Source organism: Dermacentor variabilis, chromosome 1 (assembly GCF_050947875.1).
Source record: "Dermacentor variabilis isolate Ectoservices chromosome 1, ASM5094787v1, whole genome shotgun sequence".
NCBI classification, from domain to species: domain Eukaryota; kingdom Metazoa; phylum Arthropoda; class Arachnida; order Ixodida; family Ixodidae; genus Dermacentor; species Dermacentor variabilis.
Window position 1 is genome coordinate 29,696,648 of NC_134568.1, and position 18,373 is coordinate 29,715,020.

General features: G+C 43.2%; 1 protein-coding gene across 2 annotated transcripts in view; it reads right to left on the reverse strand.

Annotated features, from left to right (window-relative positions):
• The window catches only part of LOC142576146 (uncharacterized), a 51,941-nt gene that overhangs the window by 14,016 nt on the left and 19,552 nt on the right, over window positions 1-18,373 (reverse strand). Inside the window, exons 1-2 of one of the 2 annotated variants that reach the window (XM_075686117.1) lie at window positions 7,777-8,613; window positions 4,747-4,899 (exon numbers count right to left, since the gene is read on the reverse strand). The exons of the other annotated variant lie outside the window; for it this stretch is intronic. Coding sequence (XP_075542232.1) covers window positions 4,747-4,899; window positions 7,777-8,198 — 575 coding nt within the window. The 5' untranslated portion in view covers window positions 8,199-8,613. Of the gene's footprint in view, window positions 1-4,746; window positions 4,900-7,776; window positions 8,614-18,373 lie in introns of those variants that run through there. 2 annotated transcript variants of the gene reach the window in all.

Here is an 18,373-nt window from a genome sequence, read left to right on the forward strand (position 1 = left end):
GGCGGAGGACAAGGTTAATTCAAGATCGCAGGGAGAGGCCTTCGTCGTGCACTGGACATAAAACAGGCTGCTGCTGCTGATGATGGTGATGATGTGTACATTTCTTTTTGTCTATTCCAGCCTACACACACACACGCACACACACACACACACACACACACACAGACACACACACACACACACACACACACACACACACACACACACGCACACGCGCACGCACACACACACACACACACACACACACACACACACACACACACACACACTCACACACACACTCACACTCACACTCACACACACGCCGCTCGAGGGACATTGCCTGTAATCGCGGACGTCTTCATGCTATAGGGCAAAACGCTTCTATGGAGCGCGTCTTGAGCAACAGAAAGCTGTATCGGGAGTTTCTCATGTTGCTCTACAATTTTCCCATTGAGTATTTTATCTAATTATAGTAATTGAGAAATTATAACAACACTAACTATCTAATCAGTGGGAATGCAAAAAATCTCCAAGCGACGACAAACCACATTGTCTTGGTTCTCTCCAACTACCTAGCATTTCCATATTGCAAAGTCTGGCTCAACTTAAGTGAAAATCCCCGTATACTTCTTTACAATTCGAATTGTTCTCCACGGTTTTCTATATCACAGCCGATGAAGGCCATGGGGTGGGACGTCACCAAAGGCCATGTTAACTTGAGCGAACTGCCCGTATACCGATTGTGGTAAGGTGTGAGATGAAGTAGAAAACAGCATGAAGCCTGCGATAAGCTCAGTCACTCGCTACTCCGTAACTTATCCGGAAGAATTAGAGAACAATAAATTAGTTGCTCGGGGAAGCACCATTACAGGTTTCAAACTGACGGCATCGCGTTTGACGATAGTTGGAAGATTTCATTTTTTTTGTCTGTTTTATGAACAGCTTAGCAGCAGAAGTTATTTTTCGGGCTATTTGAAAAGCGTTAAGCGCCTTTCCATGCTTCGGCGTTGTGCCGTTGACGTGCTGTTAATCACTAGGTAGCTGCTGACGCAGAGTCGCATTTCGCCAATCGTGCATGGTATGAAGCCCTTGTCGTGCGTAATAAGTGTTCCTGTTTTCATTAATGTTGCGTTCAGTGCCGTCTTCTACAGACTGTATACTACATGCGCTGCAGAAAAGAAAAAAAAACAAGCCAGATTATTCATTTGGTGGACTTTTCTTAGTAGATAAGGCACATATTATTAAAATAATTTAGCGTACATTGTACTTGTTCTATCCTTATCAACAGACCTAAGAGACCGCAACATGTTTTAGCAGATAAGCAACCTTATCAATACCCTCCCCCCCCCATTCATGAGCATTCTACTGAAAGTGTGGCAAATGTATTCATCTCGGAGTATGAGAAAAGAGCCCATGCAGACTGTTCTAAGCGGAAATAAAATGCAATTCATGACGTCATTGTTCAAAACTGCTGTCACTATTCGCAGCATGTTCGTTCGGCACGGGCATATTGCATTAACACCCGAAAAATGTGCACATTCCAGCCGGGTATCTTTGTTTCAGCAATTATTATTATAGGAATTGTTTGGGATTCTCGCATTTGTTTATTATTTGGATAAATACGCTATGTGTCACATGATCCTGTCTTGAAACAAAACATACCGTTCATACTGTAACATAATTAATAAAGGGAAAATCCAACATCCACCCGTTCGTAGCAATTGCTATAAACGAAACCCATACGGGTTCCTCGAAAGAAAAACCTCGCAGTTGAAGAAAAATTCGTCGCGGACCAGGGCAAATTTTTTTTCTGTTTATGCAACATATGAGAGTGCAGCGGGTTCAGGAGAATTATTAAGCTATCGATATTAATGCATAAGTACAGATGAGAAGCAACACGTCAACGTACATAATACACAATCAAAATTTTTTTGTGGCGCCATATGTAAACGAAAATGTTAACTAACTTGTAGATAACAGATAACTAACAGATATCGTTCGATTAAGCGGTTCCATTGCATGCAACTGCAATATTTCTTAAATGTTCTCGTGCACAAATACTCATGCAGTCTTCCATAGAGATTCACGGCTACATGCCTTTGAGATATTTCGACCGCTTCCATCCGCATGCATGATTTTCTATGTACAGTTCCCTGGGTATGTTCCCATATCCATGCTGGATGCAGTACATATTTAGAGAGATTTCCAATAAACTGCTTATTAGCAACCCCAGCAGCGAGTGTTTATATATAATCGAAACATAGTTGGCAAAATGTATGATTTATATAGCTAGTACGTAGGTTGTCGATCCCGGCTATTTTAGCCAATCTGGGCAACGAAAATAAAATATTTAAAAGAACCCGGTGCCAGATATACTAGCATAAAAAGACCTACAAGCCATGTCTCTTACGGCTGCACACCATAAGTCCTAAATTCTGACCTTACTGCACTGTCTTTTTTTGCATTATTCTTCGCTGAACAGCTTCACTGAATTTATGTTAGCTCGGACAACCTGTATCTACAACAATCGACAAATAGTGTAAAGCTAAAGTCTATGGATTAGCTATAGACCGATCTGCAGGAATTTTCTACAGACAGTCTATGAACTTATGACCTTACCCTTTTGTAGCTAGTCTAAAAAATGTGCGAGTCTATAGACACTCTATAAACTGTTTATAGATTAATGAAAATTCATGTTTGTAGACAAATGTCTGCAGAATGTCTATAGAGAAAAGTGTATAGGACTATACAGTTCTACTTTTGTAGACTATTATGCTAAGTCTATAGAATGCCTACTGACAAATGTCTATAGATAGCCTATAGACATTTGCTTATAGACATGTTACGGACTTCAGTCTGCAAAAGGAAAACTGTATATAGCTCCATTTTTGTAGACTGAAGTTTGTGTAATGTCTATAGACAGATGTCTATAGATAGTATAAAGACATTTGCTTATAGACATTTTATAGATTTGAGTCTACAAAAGTAGAGCTGCTGTATAGAGTTCTATTTTTGTAGACTGAAGTCTATGGAATGTCTATAGACAAATGTCTATTGATAGCCTATAGACATTTACTGATAGACATATTATAGATTAGAGTCTACAAAAGTAGAACTGCTGCATAGAATTCTATTTTTTCGACAATTTCTATTTTATATTTTTTTAGCTTTTGTTTGGAGATACCTAGACAGTGTCTAAGCCTTTGCTTTGTCTTTTGGCCTTTTTTATGTGGGAGGTGTTTCGGAAGAGATGACCAAACAAATCACAGGCTTGCAGCCTGTCATACGGCCAACTATAACGAATTTGACATGTCTTGGAGACATTTGTATTAAAAGTGCAACAACAGAACATATTTTTCGATCACGTCATTTATTTGCGATTTCAGCCCGAACGGCTAAGATTACTGCTGAAACAGCCCTGGTTAAGAGCAGTGTACATATGTTAAAGAGATTACCGGCAACAATGCACTGCAAGGACAACAGGCCCCATAGCGTGTTTGTTCTCGTGGGAAAAATAGTACGTGACATTACTTGTAACGTTGTGAACAGGTCAAAAATATGTGTTAGTTAATAGGCCCGCAAGAGAGACGGGGGAGGGGGGGAAGGTGGCGCAAGTAGTAAGGAATTGTACCAATAGCGTTTTACTTACTGTAATTGGAGGATTGGAATAGATTAGTTCAACCACTCGAGGAGTGGGAATGGTCCAATTGTCAGAATTCCGACGAGTTAAAAGGAGGGGAATCACATAAACCACAACTCTGCGGAATGGAGTAGGAATAGAATCGAGCGCCCCCACTCTCGGCACCATGCCATTACATCCAGTCCTTGGACCAATTCGAGCGCAGCTCTACAAACACAAAGACGACCGCACCACCTGGGTGAAACGCGTCGAAGGCCCGTCAGCTGCCGCACGATCACGCGCCGCCAACGAGAAATCCTGCACAACCTAAATATATAGGCAGTGCGCAGACTGGTACCCTAGGTAGGGGCTAGAGCTCGCGAAAACTACAGTGTTTTCCCCAACTGGGCGGAGTACCAAGCGACCAAACTCCTTGCCCTGCGCACGTTGCCGTACGACGCCATCTGGCGTCTACCTTCATGAGATCCCGATACAAACACTGGTGCCACACTGCTATTTTCAAAGGCCCCCACTTGGTGAAGCGACGGGGCCCGCCCAGGTCAGGGGACATTGGCTTGGTCCGATACACAGATGACAGTAAACTGAGCGTGTCCAATTAGCAGCAACCAGGTTCCCCAGCTAGTATTAATGACTAAGCACTATATGGGTGCTTCCCCGGGACAGACGTCCGTCCGTCTGTCTGAACGCATGACACGATGCCCTCCATAAGTATACATGGGATCCTAAGGGAGTATATATTTATTATTTATATAAAAATACCTTGCAGGTCTCAAAGTAAGGCATTCAGTAAGGGGGGCAGCACATAGACAATACATAGAACATATGACATGTATAGAACCGTAGCAGTTTACATACTACAACCGTAAGTGCAACCGAGGTAAAAAAGAATTACTTAGCTCACGATTCACTAATAAAAAAACGTAATATAATGATCGATACTATCGCCTCGGCGATAGTATTGCCGTAAGGTATGCGCTAATTGGCTGGTTGAGCAAAATCGCATTAGGCAGCTGATACGTTTTTGCTAAAACAATCAATCAGTGCGCGCAGATGGTGAAGGCGTGGCCGAGCCGATAGTATCGCCGAAGTGGATTGTTTCAGGATACGGCCCCAGTTAGCCTCACCTCGTGGGTAGCCTCCAAAGGCAGCTGCTTCTTGGCGTAGCCATCCCGGCCATGTCGCTGTTGCACTCGGCCTTGCAGGAGTTCAGCGTCGACAACCGAAGCGGCAGCGTGTCGCGCAGGTGCATGTGTGGTCTGCAGCCCAAGACCTCGAACCTGTAATCGGGCCAAGCAACTGCGCTTCAATCCTTGTCCGGGTGATTCCCACTCACGGCAGCTTCAACTCCACGCGTAATCTGCTTCTCCGAAATGCGTTGACAACACAGGCCGTAACTGAACACAGCGTTTGAAACGCACTTGCCAAAGACTGCAGCTGTTTCAATAAAACGTTTCCTTTTTTGTATAGTTATGGCGTTTTCGGATGAGTTATGCTGCCAGTGCTCACCCAAGTCTCCTCCTGGTCGATGTGAATGCCGCCAGTTTACTGGACAGTTTCTTCTTGAGGCATAGGACGCAAAATTTGCTTTTTCCCAAGGAAAAGAAAAGGAAATTGTTTCTGCTGCGGCCTTTCTTCCAAGATTCAGTGGAGGGCAGCTCAGCTGTTCATTTTTCGCCGAGCTGCGTTTAGAATTCATTAGGCGGCATCTGCAGGAATTCTCTCGCTTTGCAAAGTGTATACGAGTGCAGTTTTTTCGTTTGTTAAAATGTTAAGCGCGCCTCGATCATTGAAGGAGCCTGAATGGAATCTCTTTCCACCAGAACAATATCCCGTCTTCGCTTCTAGAGCATTCTCTTGTGACACCGCGCCGACTAAGTTTTGTGCAACCCTCTTTTGGCAGTTAAAGGGTGCATTCATATTCATCTGCTAAGTAGATGCCAAGTAAAGAGTGAATGACGAAAGTAAGCAATACTTGCTGTGTTCGCGTAAACCGATCGACGACTTCTTTCTAGGTACCAAACTCGAGGGCGGATAAATCGTGCCCGACAGGTGCGTGATTCCCCTGACCCGTGGTTGTTCTTTCTACGAAATTTCTCGTGCATATATGGCGCAGGTCGCGGCGCTCCCCACGAGAAACGAGCGTGCATTACCACTGATGTGGGTGCCTCCATCGTGCTTCCGCGCAGACAAGGTGGATCGCCAGAATCGGTGATTAGCGGCGGGCACGTCGTCGGCGGTAACCAAGACGCGACATGTCATCTCACTAGTGCGTCCGATGAGCGCTACTTGCATTGTGAGCGAACTGCAGCCCTGTCCTTCTATGTAGACTTCTTGCAGTGCCGCATACACACACCTTGCGTTTCTACCGCTCGATCGATTGTACTGACTTCAATGCTCCGTTCTTTCGTAGCTTCCGTAAAATGAAATTTCATTACACGATACAGTCTGATTTGTTGCGCGTCTATTTATGGAAAATACTACAGTCAGTTGTGAAGAAGTTTTACTGCCATGAGGGATTGGCCGTATGTGTAAATATATAAATAAAATAAAAGTGGACTCTGAAGCCTTTGTCAAACCCAGTTCTGGAGATGTATTCTCGGGCGATCACTTGCGGCGGCGGTATAGTGGGCAGGCCAAACGCGAGAAAGGATTCCTCGTTGGCGCACGTGGACTGAGTCTCACGAAATCTCGCGAAAGTGGCACTATCTCTGATAGTGGTCGCACGAGAATATCTCCTCCGATTATGACTACCGAAAGGTTTGTGCCTGCAGGTCATCGCCCATGTACATCTCTTAAAGTGCAAAGCCCGCAATATAGTGCCGACGTCCCGGGTGCATTTGGCGCATGAGACCGGTGCAGGAGATTGACCGCGAAAGTGCAAAACTAGCGAAGCAAGTGGCACTACTTGCAAGATGAAAGAAACAAAAGAAACAGGAGTGGTTGTCCTCTGACTTCTCTGAAAAATGTATACATTTCTCGCGAACCGTATTTGCATCCGCAAAGAAAATGACGTCGTGCGGTACCGCAATTTGAGCTCGGCGACTAAAGAGGAGGGTTTAGCTCAGTACCAACTCCTATTTCTCTAAACGCAGAAATGTTGTGATTAGACAACAGAGCTCAACCGATTTGCATGAGAGTTGATTCTTTTATGTGCGCTTACATTCCGATAGGCGCAAGCAGAATTTCGGTTTAGGGCGTATGAGCTTTTACTAGTTTTGCAGAAATTGGTACGTTAAAGATATATATATAAGCACTAAGCATGAAGATTCTTAACTCTGCAACAAAAAAAAAAAGTACCGTTGTTCTGTAAACCTGTTAGAGCATCTCTTACGGGCAAATGTGACACGCGAGTTCAAAGGTTACATGAAATTGATGCAATATTTGCAAGGGTTGTTTAAGCTACTTACTCACACATTAGTGGTATACTTAGCGCAGTGTTTAATTGATCACTTTTATTCTTGTTATATGTTTTTAAGTGTGCAGTTTGCACCATTGCGATGTTACGCCTTTGTGAGGCAGCGTGAGGCAGCGTGAGGCAGCGTGAGGCAGCTGTACATCCTCCGGAAAGTGATTGAAGACTTCATCTGCCTTCACCGCCTAATGTGAAGCGACCAACGGAAAAGTGTCGACGCCCAAGCGCACATCAAGGTCAGAGCATGGTAAAAGCAGCAACATGGATGCGCCAGCTAATCATGCGTGCGACTGTTTAAAGGGGCATATCAAGGAGGAACCTAACTACCACGCAGGTGTCTCAAGATCACGCTGTGCTAAAATGTGAACGAAACGGTGCATTGTGTACGGTCGGCGAGGGCATTTAGAGCTTTCTTTTTGTTTCACTTCTGTGACTACATTATCATCGCTCTGCGACAACAGCGTACTCATTGCAACAACACGAAATACTGTTGCTGGCTTAGCGCAATGCGAGGTGTATAAGCACGGCAATAAATCGCATTACTATACGCAAATCAATATGTTTTATGCACCCTGGCTGATACACTTTACTACAGCTATACTTGCCTTATAGGGCACAGTAATAAATAACCTCAATTACGTTTTGTTAGCAGGACATAGCAAATAGTAAATGTCATTTCACAAACTGAGGATATACGTAACGGCCCTTGGATATGGCGCAAAAAAGACCCAATTATCTTTACCTGAATATCATTCGGTGCCCGGTGCCCTGCGATACGTCCTCCACCTGGAGTCCAGCTCCTTGCACGGTGCACGGTGCTTGCATGGAGTTGTACTCAGGCAGGTTGTCCTTGACGTCCGCCTCAACGAACCGGTCGCACTCGGCCCTCGGAAGCAGTCTCCGCCGATGTGCGGCACTGCTGCTGCAAGCCTCCTCCTCAGCCATGTTCCCAGTCTTGACCGCAGGGTCGCAGCTCCTCGGGAGGACGTCCTCCATGGCCAAGTAGCCGAACGTGTAGGACGCGTCGGCCTTGGCTTTCTCTGGAAGTAGGTCGTGCAATATGGACGAAGGCATCTTCTGGGGTGACGGCGCTTCTGAGAAGGCGGATGCACCGCCGTGGAGGAGACGATAAGTTCGGATGCCGCTCGGTACATCGATTCCCATGGCTGACGCTAAGCCAGGCCCGTTCTTCGGAGAGATGCTCGGATATGCGCGCGCCACAGCCCCCGGCGCGTTCGAAAGTGCGAGCAGGCTTTTCCTGTGCCACACGAGCCTCTCGCGCCAGCGCACGAGGGCACGACCTCGGTGTCGTTCTTCTTTTTCCTTTACTCCATCTTGAGGTTTGTGTTTCGACTGGTCTCCAATATCTCATCGGTCCTCACTTTAAAACATTTTGACGATGGCAATGACTCTGGAAAATAAAATATCCCAGGGAGAGAGAGATAGAGACAATAAACACTTTTATTTACCGTGTAGTCCGTTGTATTACGGCTCCGATTCGGACCAAATGTGGGATAATGGGATTTCCAGGCAGATCAAACAGTTAGCAGGAATTCAGGATAATCTCACCTTGCTAAATTTTGTTTTCTAAATTATCTCTCTGTAAATTTTTGTATTCTTTCTTTTAATTCCATTTTTCACAGCATGACATTTTTTGCCGTAAGTGTCAACTTCCAAATCGCCTTTATCCTTTTTTTCTCTTTACCCTTAACTTTTCTTTATTCAATTCACATAAGCTCTGAATTAGTGGACAAGCTCTGAATTAGTGGACGTACCTCCGTAAAAAAAAGAAGAAAAATGAAAACAAGAACCATGCGTGAATTGCCAACAAACTGCTAACATGAATGTGATTACGGTAATTGTGACATAAGAATAATTATTTCCTTTGGACTTGCTGTAGAAAATTAAGGATTATCACCATCTACTCGTTGTTTTTGCATTCGTAAATGGGGTGTCCTGGGTGGCGTTAGCCACGTTTTAAGAAATATCAATCAATCAATCAATTTATCTAACTATAAAATCTTACCAAGGTATTCAGGCACGGAGAAAACTGGCACACAGTGGCAGCAAGTTGATAAGCGTACAGAGAGCACTTTGGTTAATAAATAACCTCCTGCATTAGAGTAAATTTACATGTAACATATACACAACTAGGCACATATTATAAACACATCTAATTATACAAGTATGAAATTCGCTCTTCGCAACATATCAATAAGGAAAATAAAGGGTCGATGTGCTGCAGAAGTACTGTGAGGACATATGAGGAATACAAATTACTAGGAACAGAACTGTTGATAAAGCTTATACTCAGTTACTGGCAATATTTACTTAATACCGCGGCTGCTGGGAGGTACATTCTAAATTTATGTCACTCGTATAACAAGACTGGAATTCTAAACGCATCACTCGTTTTAACGTAATCAGTACGACATTCGTTGAGTTTCTTTTGTTCTAGATTACGTGTGGTAGACCGGTGGAATTGATCTTTAATTGAGCCTTTAAGTGGTTTAAAATACGCACAATTATTTGACCTTAGAGTGTCCGATCATTGGTCCTCTACCAGCTGCAATTATTCTGGGATAAATATCCGACTAAAGAGAGAAGATAATTTAAACAAGTTTTTACCTTTTGAATTCTGTGCCTGGCTTCACACCGGAAACCTTGTGGGGTCTTAGGGTCTCACAGGAGTGCTGACCCCCGCGGGTTCGAGCTTAGCGAGCCACAGGGCCGCGTCAGTCGTCGCCTCGAGCGCCGCTGCGCGCGAGCTCAGGCCGCAAGGGCTACCGGGCGACGCACGCAAGAACACAGTATTGCCCTGAGTTAACTGATACAGTTTATTGTATCTGGCGCAACCAGACACAGCAAAAACGCCCGGTCTCAAGGCGGCGGGGAACCAAAGGGGTCCCGCACCAAGGGCGGAAAATGCAGTAAGGGACGCCGATAGCACGTCGCTGCGAGAGCACAGGCTGAAGCTGGGACACGGCGCTAGGAAAAGTCCCGGCGGCTATGCTACTTGCTTTTGCGATAACCAATGGGCCAATTCGCGAGAACTCAGGCAATCTCCTTCGAATTGGGCCTCCGATGAGTGCGGCTTGGTGTGGTACGACCTCGCGCGAGCGCTAGGCACCCGTTCTTCGGCTTAGCGTCCGGACAGGATGAACACGAGGTACGCGCTCCCCGCACGGGCAAAGGCACCGTGCGTGAGCTCAGACCTAGTCACAAAGGTGTCGGCGGACGAGAGGAAGCATGTACGTACCCGGTACAGTCCCGAGGGAGAACAGGCACGATAACGCCATGAGAGTAGCTGCCAGCGACCGTTTCGTGACGTCGAAGCTCCACCCCATGCTCCGCCCTCACCGCGAACCATCGCTAGTGGAGCGCCACCGCTGACAACTGGTTCGGAGCGAGTGAAGAAGTGAGGCGTAGGGATTGCAGAACAGGCGAAATGCGCCTGCGCAATGTTGCGTTGAATTCCCCAAATCCCCACGACCTAAAACAACACATTCAGTCGCTTTCATAGAGCTATGTCCTGCGTCAATAACTTTTTTTTTTACAAGAAAGTGTTATATGCCGGGGTGCACCATCAGCTTCCTCTAAGGCATGTGACGTCGGCGCATCGAATCGCGGGCACAATTCGACGGCGACCTCTTTGCAGGGCCATTGGACGCCAGAGCGTGGGGGCCAAGACCTCCGATGTGGTCTCGAACTGTTTCAAAGCAGACGACCCAACTGTCGCCTCTCATTTCCAGACGTTATACAGCAATGGCGAGATGAGTGTCTCTGTATGTAGGAGGCGTTTAGAGGCAGTGACCTAAAGTTGAAATTTCGAGTTGAAGTGTGCACTGAAAGACCAGTTTTTTGTATAATCATATTGGGCCATATAATCTTAGTTACAATATAAACTGACAACACTGCGATCGCCATGTCATGGCTGGTTTACCTATCACCGCCGCCTTCATGAAACATCGTCATGCACCAAATGGTGGGGACATTGTCACAAGCTTTAGTGTTTCCCTTCGCTTCATTCCCTATAATGCTCTGTAATCCACGCCAACACCTTGCAAATGCGTAGAGCCGCACCTTGTGCCATGATTTTTCAAACGTAGCCCACAAGCGGACTTTATGGTTTAGGCCGATGACGGCATCCTTCGACATACGAGGGACGTTACGAAAGTAAGTTTCGTCATTAATTTTCAGACGTAAACTTTTTTGGCGAAAGAAAATACACCATGGAATCATGGACTGTGCAACTTGCATTATTTTTGCATATAGTTGACATCGACATTGAGACATTTGTCATAGCGTGCAATCAGTTTGAAGAAAACACTCTGGCAAAGCTTGGTGCCCTGCGATGCAAGGCCTGGGACCTGACCTCTTCACCATACACGATCTGTAGGCGTTCATGCATTACGGACACACTGGTCCAACGTGTCCATTCATACCAGCTAACAATACGCATTCCCATTGGCAACCACGTTGTCAGCAAACGTCTGTCTGCCATCATGATGTGTACTCGAACAGATACAGTTTCATAGAATAATAACGAGAGGGAACTCTGGAGCTAGTGCCTTCGGGAGCTGCAATGGGAGCGGTTGAGCCTGCATAGGAATTATGGGAAGAACATGGATTTGCCTAAGCTTCGGCTTCGTGAATTTGCAAACTCGTCGTTTTCAACAAAGTGCTGGGTAATAAATAATTAAGTAAACATTATTAAAATTATCCGGCGGCAGAATTCGAACACTGGACCTCTAGCACAGACTCCCGATATTGAAAGCATTACACCATGGACGCATGTATCGTCAAACAAGATATAAATCCCGTATGAATTTATTGCGGGGAAGCCAGTGCCTTGAGACGCTTGGCACGTTTCAATTTGGCCACCTTGACAAGCTTAACCGTTGCAATTAGCAGCGGTTTTGCTTGTTGGCGGCGACTTTTGCACTTAGAAAAGTTTAAATTGCTGTGAAATTTACAATGAAGGCATACAAAGCGCAAAAACGAATCAACAAGAACGTCGAATCCACAAGCACGAAGATCAGACAAATTCATGTACTTTCCGTCATTCCCATGGTGGCTCATTGATTGCAGCGCTAGAGTTCCCTCTGATATATTGTAGGAAACTCTATGCTCGAACAACCTAGGGCACGCCGGTTTGCTGCTACTCTCTCTTTTTCGGCGCTCTGCACATGCGTCATTCCTCCTCCGCTGGCACTCCTTCCGTCGTTGAACCAGCGACGGGCGTGGATCAATTCTTATGAGGATTGTTTGTTTCACCTGGTGTACCATCTTCTCCTTCAAAAAAAAAAATGACGAAACCTACTTTCAGAACATCCTTAGTAAATGCAGAAAGTAACAGAATACTAACACTTCGGGTCCACGTAACGCCGAATTCAGTCTGGACAATACATATAGTTCGTAAAGCTAACAAAAGACTAGGCTACATCAGACGAATGCTTAAATACACTACGCCAGAAACGAAGCTAGCATGTTACGAATTGCTAAGAGCGACAGCTGAATGCCCCTGCGAGGCCTGGCACGTACACACACAGACGTTTATCGCACATCTGGAACAGGCTCAACGGCGAGCGTTTTATGTCCTCTTCTTACAGTAGAAAATTCTCAGTATGTTCACTTTATCAGCTACCAAACTTATCCTTTCCTGATTCAAGAATAAATAACAACAGGGTTACACTCTTTCACAGTAAAGTGGGCGACCATGTGTTAATTGAAAAAAATTCGGTACATGCGCAAGACAACACTGTATGTTACACGAAACAAACATAATACCCATGTAGAGCAAAAATGGTTCACAAACTGGTTTCAGTAATCGTTTTCCTTAAAAGAAGCACGAAGCTGTAACAGCTAGGCTACCAGTAAACGTTGTGAATATAGAAAAACCATGAGGAGCTGTCTTCCACCATACTCGATTGTTTTAGTACTGCATTCTATTATATTCGAGCACTGCATTATGGCGTTGTACTGTACTGGTATTGCACCAAGTGTATTACTTGATATTGTTTGATTTGCGTATTACCGCTCCTATTTTGTACCTAGCTGGATTTGACGACAGTATGTGTAAAGCAACGATAGAGTTTCATTTACGGCAACGGTTTAGCTGAACTTCCTTGGCTCTGAGCGATGGCTTATGCCTCCCAGTTCGGCGCGTTCCGAAGCGGCTGCTTTGATCGCAAGGTATTGTTGTTCTTAGCATTGCCCAGTTGATTGGTCTGGAAGTTTCCAGTGTGGTAGACCATAGACACTAAGAAAAAAAAGAGTACCGCTTACTCTTTTCGGAGTCTGGACTCGCCACGTATACGACACACTTTGTGGGAGACACCCGAACTCTCTTTCGGCAGAGAGTCCCGAGACTATCTGTGCTCGATACAAGGTGGTTACGTGACTCCGCACACAATAGTCATGCACACTCTCTTGTAGTAGTCTCCTAACCTTCTCAAAAGGGTTACACGACTACTGCTGAGGGAGTCCCGTTAACTATTCTGCATGAGTCAGACGAGTCAAGATAAAGGGTCACATGACCACTGCTCAAGGATTCGGGCAACTAGTCGTGATGAGTCTGACGACTCCAGCAGTGTGTGTCAAGTTACCCTTAGTGTGTGGTGCAGGACTCTTGCAAATAGAGTAAAATAACTAATCCATGTAAGTCGTTTGACTCTCGGATGGCAGTGTCGAGCCGCTTTTCAAAATGTGTCACCAACTTTTGCTGTAAGTACACACGACTACGGCTAGTTCTCAAGATGACTACTGTGAAAAGACAACGTATAAGAACCCATAGCAAACTTGCCAAAAAGGACGTGGCAGGTTAGCAACAATAAGTTAACATTTCATCACCCTTTGTTGTCTTCTGGAAAATTCAAATGTATTAGTCAGCACAGAATCACCATGAAAGCAAGACAGTTCTCATTACTATTAAACTGGAATCAATAGCCAACCAAGCAAAACAGCCTTAAATAAACATCCAATATGTAGCCTGCAGGTGCATATGCATGACACTGCAATGCAACTCAGAACCATAATGAGACCCCAAAATATTAGGTAACTCACGTAGAAGTTCAATTAAGCACTGCACAAGTCTCTAATGTCAAAACATTTATAAGTCAAACCTATTTCACTGTTCTTCGAGACGTGTTTTTATTTAGAACTTACGATTTAACATATTAAGCAAGTAAGCTACACATAACAAATAAAAAAGGCCGCACTTATGTACAAAGGAGACCCAGATAATCAAGTGCAATAAACAATATTCCAACTTAGATTACATAATCTATGCGTTACACTATGCTTGCTGAAAACAACTGGTCGGCAATTGATAATCCAATCTAACAGTAAGAACAGCTGTCTTACCTTATGGTACTCTTGTTGGCACTTTTCCCCCACAACTTGTGCGTGTTAGTGGCAGTTGAAAATTGATCTGAAAAATACCACATTAAAAAGTTGTGCATCACTTTTATTCTGTCATACAACGTGCAACAGTGTATAAAAGCTTCACAACAGATATTACAAAAATAAATACAGCAAAATTTATACTAATTGTTTATTTATGTTGACAAACATACTTTTGCAAGACGAAGTATAATAGCTGACACAGACAATTTCACAGTTTGCAATACCCACTAATACAAAACCTGCCATATTGCAAACACGCTGACAAAATATGTAGCACAGGTAGCTGTATTTTGTTACGGCAAAGATTGCACATGAATAATGAGGACAAGGGAGGAAGCAGAACACATAAACAAACTATACCCAGCTGCATGCATGCAGCTGTAGCAATACACATGGTGCACCAATGTCCAAAAGAAAGAGGAAGATGTGAGGAAGGCTTCTTTTACTCATCACAAGCTATCCTGTAAGAGCAGATTATGCACTGGCTGTAATCTACCCTCAGCACACACGTAAATAAGTTACATTAGGTGCCACATTTACAAATCACTCATACAATGTTTTTGTGATTGTCCTTATTCAGATTTTTAACTTGGAAAGCATGACTGAGTAACATAAAGCCTCCCTACAGCTTGGCACATATACAGAAAGAAGTGTTTCTATAAACACTGGAAGTCATGGAAGGATGACTGACACATACCTCTTTTAATTCTTTTGTCTTTATGATTATCTACCACAGTAGTCTTTTGTAGAGTGAAACACATCCAGATAATACACTGTGGGCAACAAAGAGTGAATACCTGTTCTTGATTTCTACCTTTCTCTGGTGTCCCGCTAAGGTAAGATTGGTGCAAAAAATTGTTTTCTCAATGTATGCGTTCCCACAAAACAAAACAGGAGCAGATGATAAGCCACATTAATGGTGCGTGAAATAAAACATCTGTTCTTAACTTACCACTGCCATTCCAATCTGGTGCGATTTTCTGCTTTGTTGTGCACTCTAGCACAGGTGCTACGCAGTTCACTTGGTGCCCAAAGCAACTCTCACACCATAGCAGGATGTCAATATTGTTTTTCAAATTCTAAGCGAAACTCTGGTTATGGGGGACAATTGCAAACTTAGTTTTGTTTTGTATCTTCATAATGTTGTAGAGCAAGGTAGAAAGCAACAGATATTTATAATTTGGGTTGCCACTGTGCATTGCATGGATATGTTTCAATGAATGATAAAACTACGTGGTAGATAAACATATGAAAAATAAGAGAATTAAGCTCGAAGTCTACCATATCAGTAACTGGGAATATTATGTGTAATTGAAATTTTGTAATTCCCATTGATGAAGAAACACTTTTGACAATATGTGCCAAGGCAACTAAGTCACTCATGCTCACAAAGGAAACAAAATAAAAACAAGCAAGATTGCAAGAAGTTCCAACTTGCAACCTAAAGTGAGACACTTCACATGACTGACTTATGTATTTACTGAGCATAAATTACATCTAGCGCATAATCTGCTTGTACAAGATGACGAAAAATGAGTTACTGCTGCTTTCTCTCTGGGGAATTTCGCTCTTCTGAACACATGCACATTGTGTGGCACAGCTGCATGGATGTAGCTGGGCACAGCTGTTATTCAGCATCAGTCTGTTTTTATGGACCTGTACTATTATCGTTGTAATTTATAATTAGCGAATAGCCTAACTATTGGGTTGATCAGCTCCATTTTAAACAAGACATACTGACAGATTTCCCTGTTTATCGCTAACAAAGAGATGGGTACATCATTTCAGATTTCAAGAAACAGCTGTGGAACAGAACAAATGCTGAAGACCAAAAATCTACAACGACCAGTACCTTTTTTATTAAATGCCATGTAATAGCTCTTTCTGCAATGAATACCATTATTATCAAAAATTCTAGCCTGAAAAAATAATTGGCAAATATTTACAAGAGCGACAGGGATTAGAACTGCACGTTAATTTCAAATGTCTTCTTAAACAAGATCACAATATTTGAAGTTTCATTAACTTCAGCAAAACGCTGACATCCCATTATTGAAGCTAGTCAGTGCTGAAGGTATTGTTAGCTTGTAGGAGTCCTCAGACTGGCAGCTCTGAAATATTTGTCACCATACTTGGTGGAACATGCTTTGCTCTTTCAGATATTACTTTGCCAAAAAGCCTTCTGTAAGCCTTGTGTGACAATTCTGTGTGGAAGAGAAATCTATTTGATCATTACTTTTTGGGTATATGTATCTCAGAACTGGTGCTAGTCCGAGTTCTTACAAAGTAGACGTTATGGAGTACTGTAATTTTAATGCCTGCCACTGCTATAAATTTCTGGTAGTGAAAATTGTCGCACTTTCATGAAGCAGCTATGTTCAATAATTAGTGGCAGTCACCGCTGAAACACTCAGTACAAAACACAACATAAATACATGGAGTCAAAATATAAATGTCCAACAAGGTCACGTCTCAAGTCTACATTTCACAGAGCTGTCTTTTTTTCTGTTAGTGTGCCGATACCAATCGCACATTCACAAACATTTTAGTATTGCACTTCTGGTAAATGCAGGAAAATTCACCGTCTTTAACAGAAGCCCTTGGGAAGACAGCCCAGAATCACTTCGACAAGAGGACTTGCCTTAAGCTTTGCATCGCTATGTTGTAGGTCACTGTAGCAACGGGAACGTTTTGCTGATTGAATATTACTCGAAATATTTTTATTATTTGTACTAGAGGTTTGAAAAGAGACCCAATTGTAGAGTGCTTCATGCAGATTTCATATATTCCATTAGCTTCTGTTTAGCTGCTTCTTGAGTTATGTCCTACACAACAGCAAAATATAGTCATATTTGCAGGCACTTTCTTGTGTATTAAATTTTCACAAAAAGCAGTGTGCTGCAGTTAACTCAACTCCCTGTAGACTGCAAGGTGCCGATATCTATTCAAACAGCACGTAAAGTTACTAGAAGTATGCAAGATTAGTAGGCAGGCAGGCCTGCATACTAATCTTGCATACCTCTCATGTACTCTGAAAAAAAATTATTGAGAATACTTCAATAATTTTTTCACACAATAGCATGAGAATGAGCTTGTGCACTTATAATTGTCCTACACAAATTAAATTTCGCGTACATACTCTTCAAGATAAGCAGAACACCAATATCTAATTGAAATTGCAATCTGCAAAAATTATTTAAAGTGGCCTAATATTTTTTGCATAGTTCCAGAAATTGTACAAGCTGTTTGGATAGGTATCGCCACTTTGCGGTATACAACTAGCTAAATAAGATACAGCATGAAACTATTTGTGAAACTTTTATAAACAAGTGCCCATAAAAATATATTGCCACTATGTAGGACATAACTAAAGAACACCAGCTACACAAAAACCAATGACAATTCAAATCTACATAAAACTCCCTATGAATGGCCGTACATTCAAATTTCTAGCACAAATAATTTAAAAAGTTGTTTCGAGGAGCATTTCCCCTTAAGTGGGTGTCAGTGTTTCTACCAAAGGGTTACAAAATACCTTGAGGCATACCATAGGGAGTTTTATATATAGCACACACACGCATCTGCCTAAAAAGCCCCATGCCCTGCTTGCATTCCTCAGACATTTTTCTGCGTTCTGTTGTATGTCACCGTTTGCATCCCTTAACACTGACGGCGCAAACCCCAATAAAACAGCCTATTAACACACTGAATCTTTAGGCTGTAAAGGGGTTGTATGCGAATGGGGGCAGCCAACTCTAGCATGAGAATAAAGAAACATTTGTTCTCGCATTAATGAAACCAGTCAAAATATAATCTCGCAAATGTGGAAATGAATGCACGAAGAACCTTGCCGTTTGTTACATTAGTGTCTCGAACAAGATCTTTTGATGTTTATAATTCCTAGTTTAATTCACTTTCCTATATTAACTGGG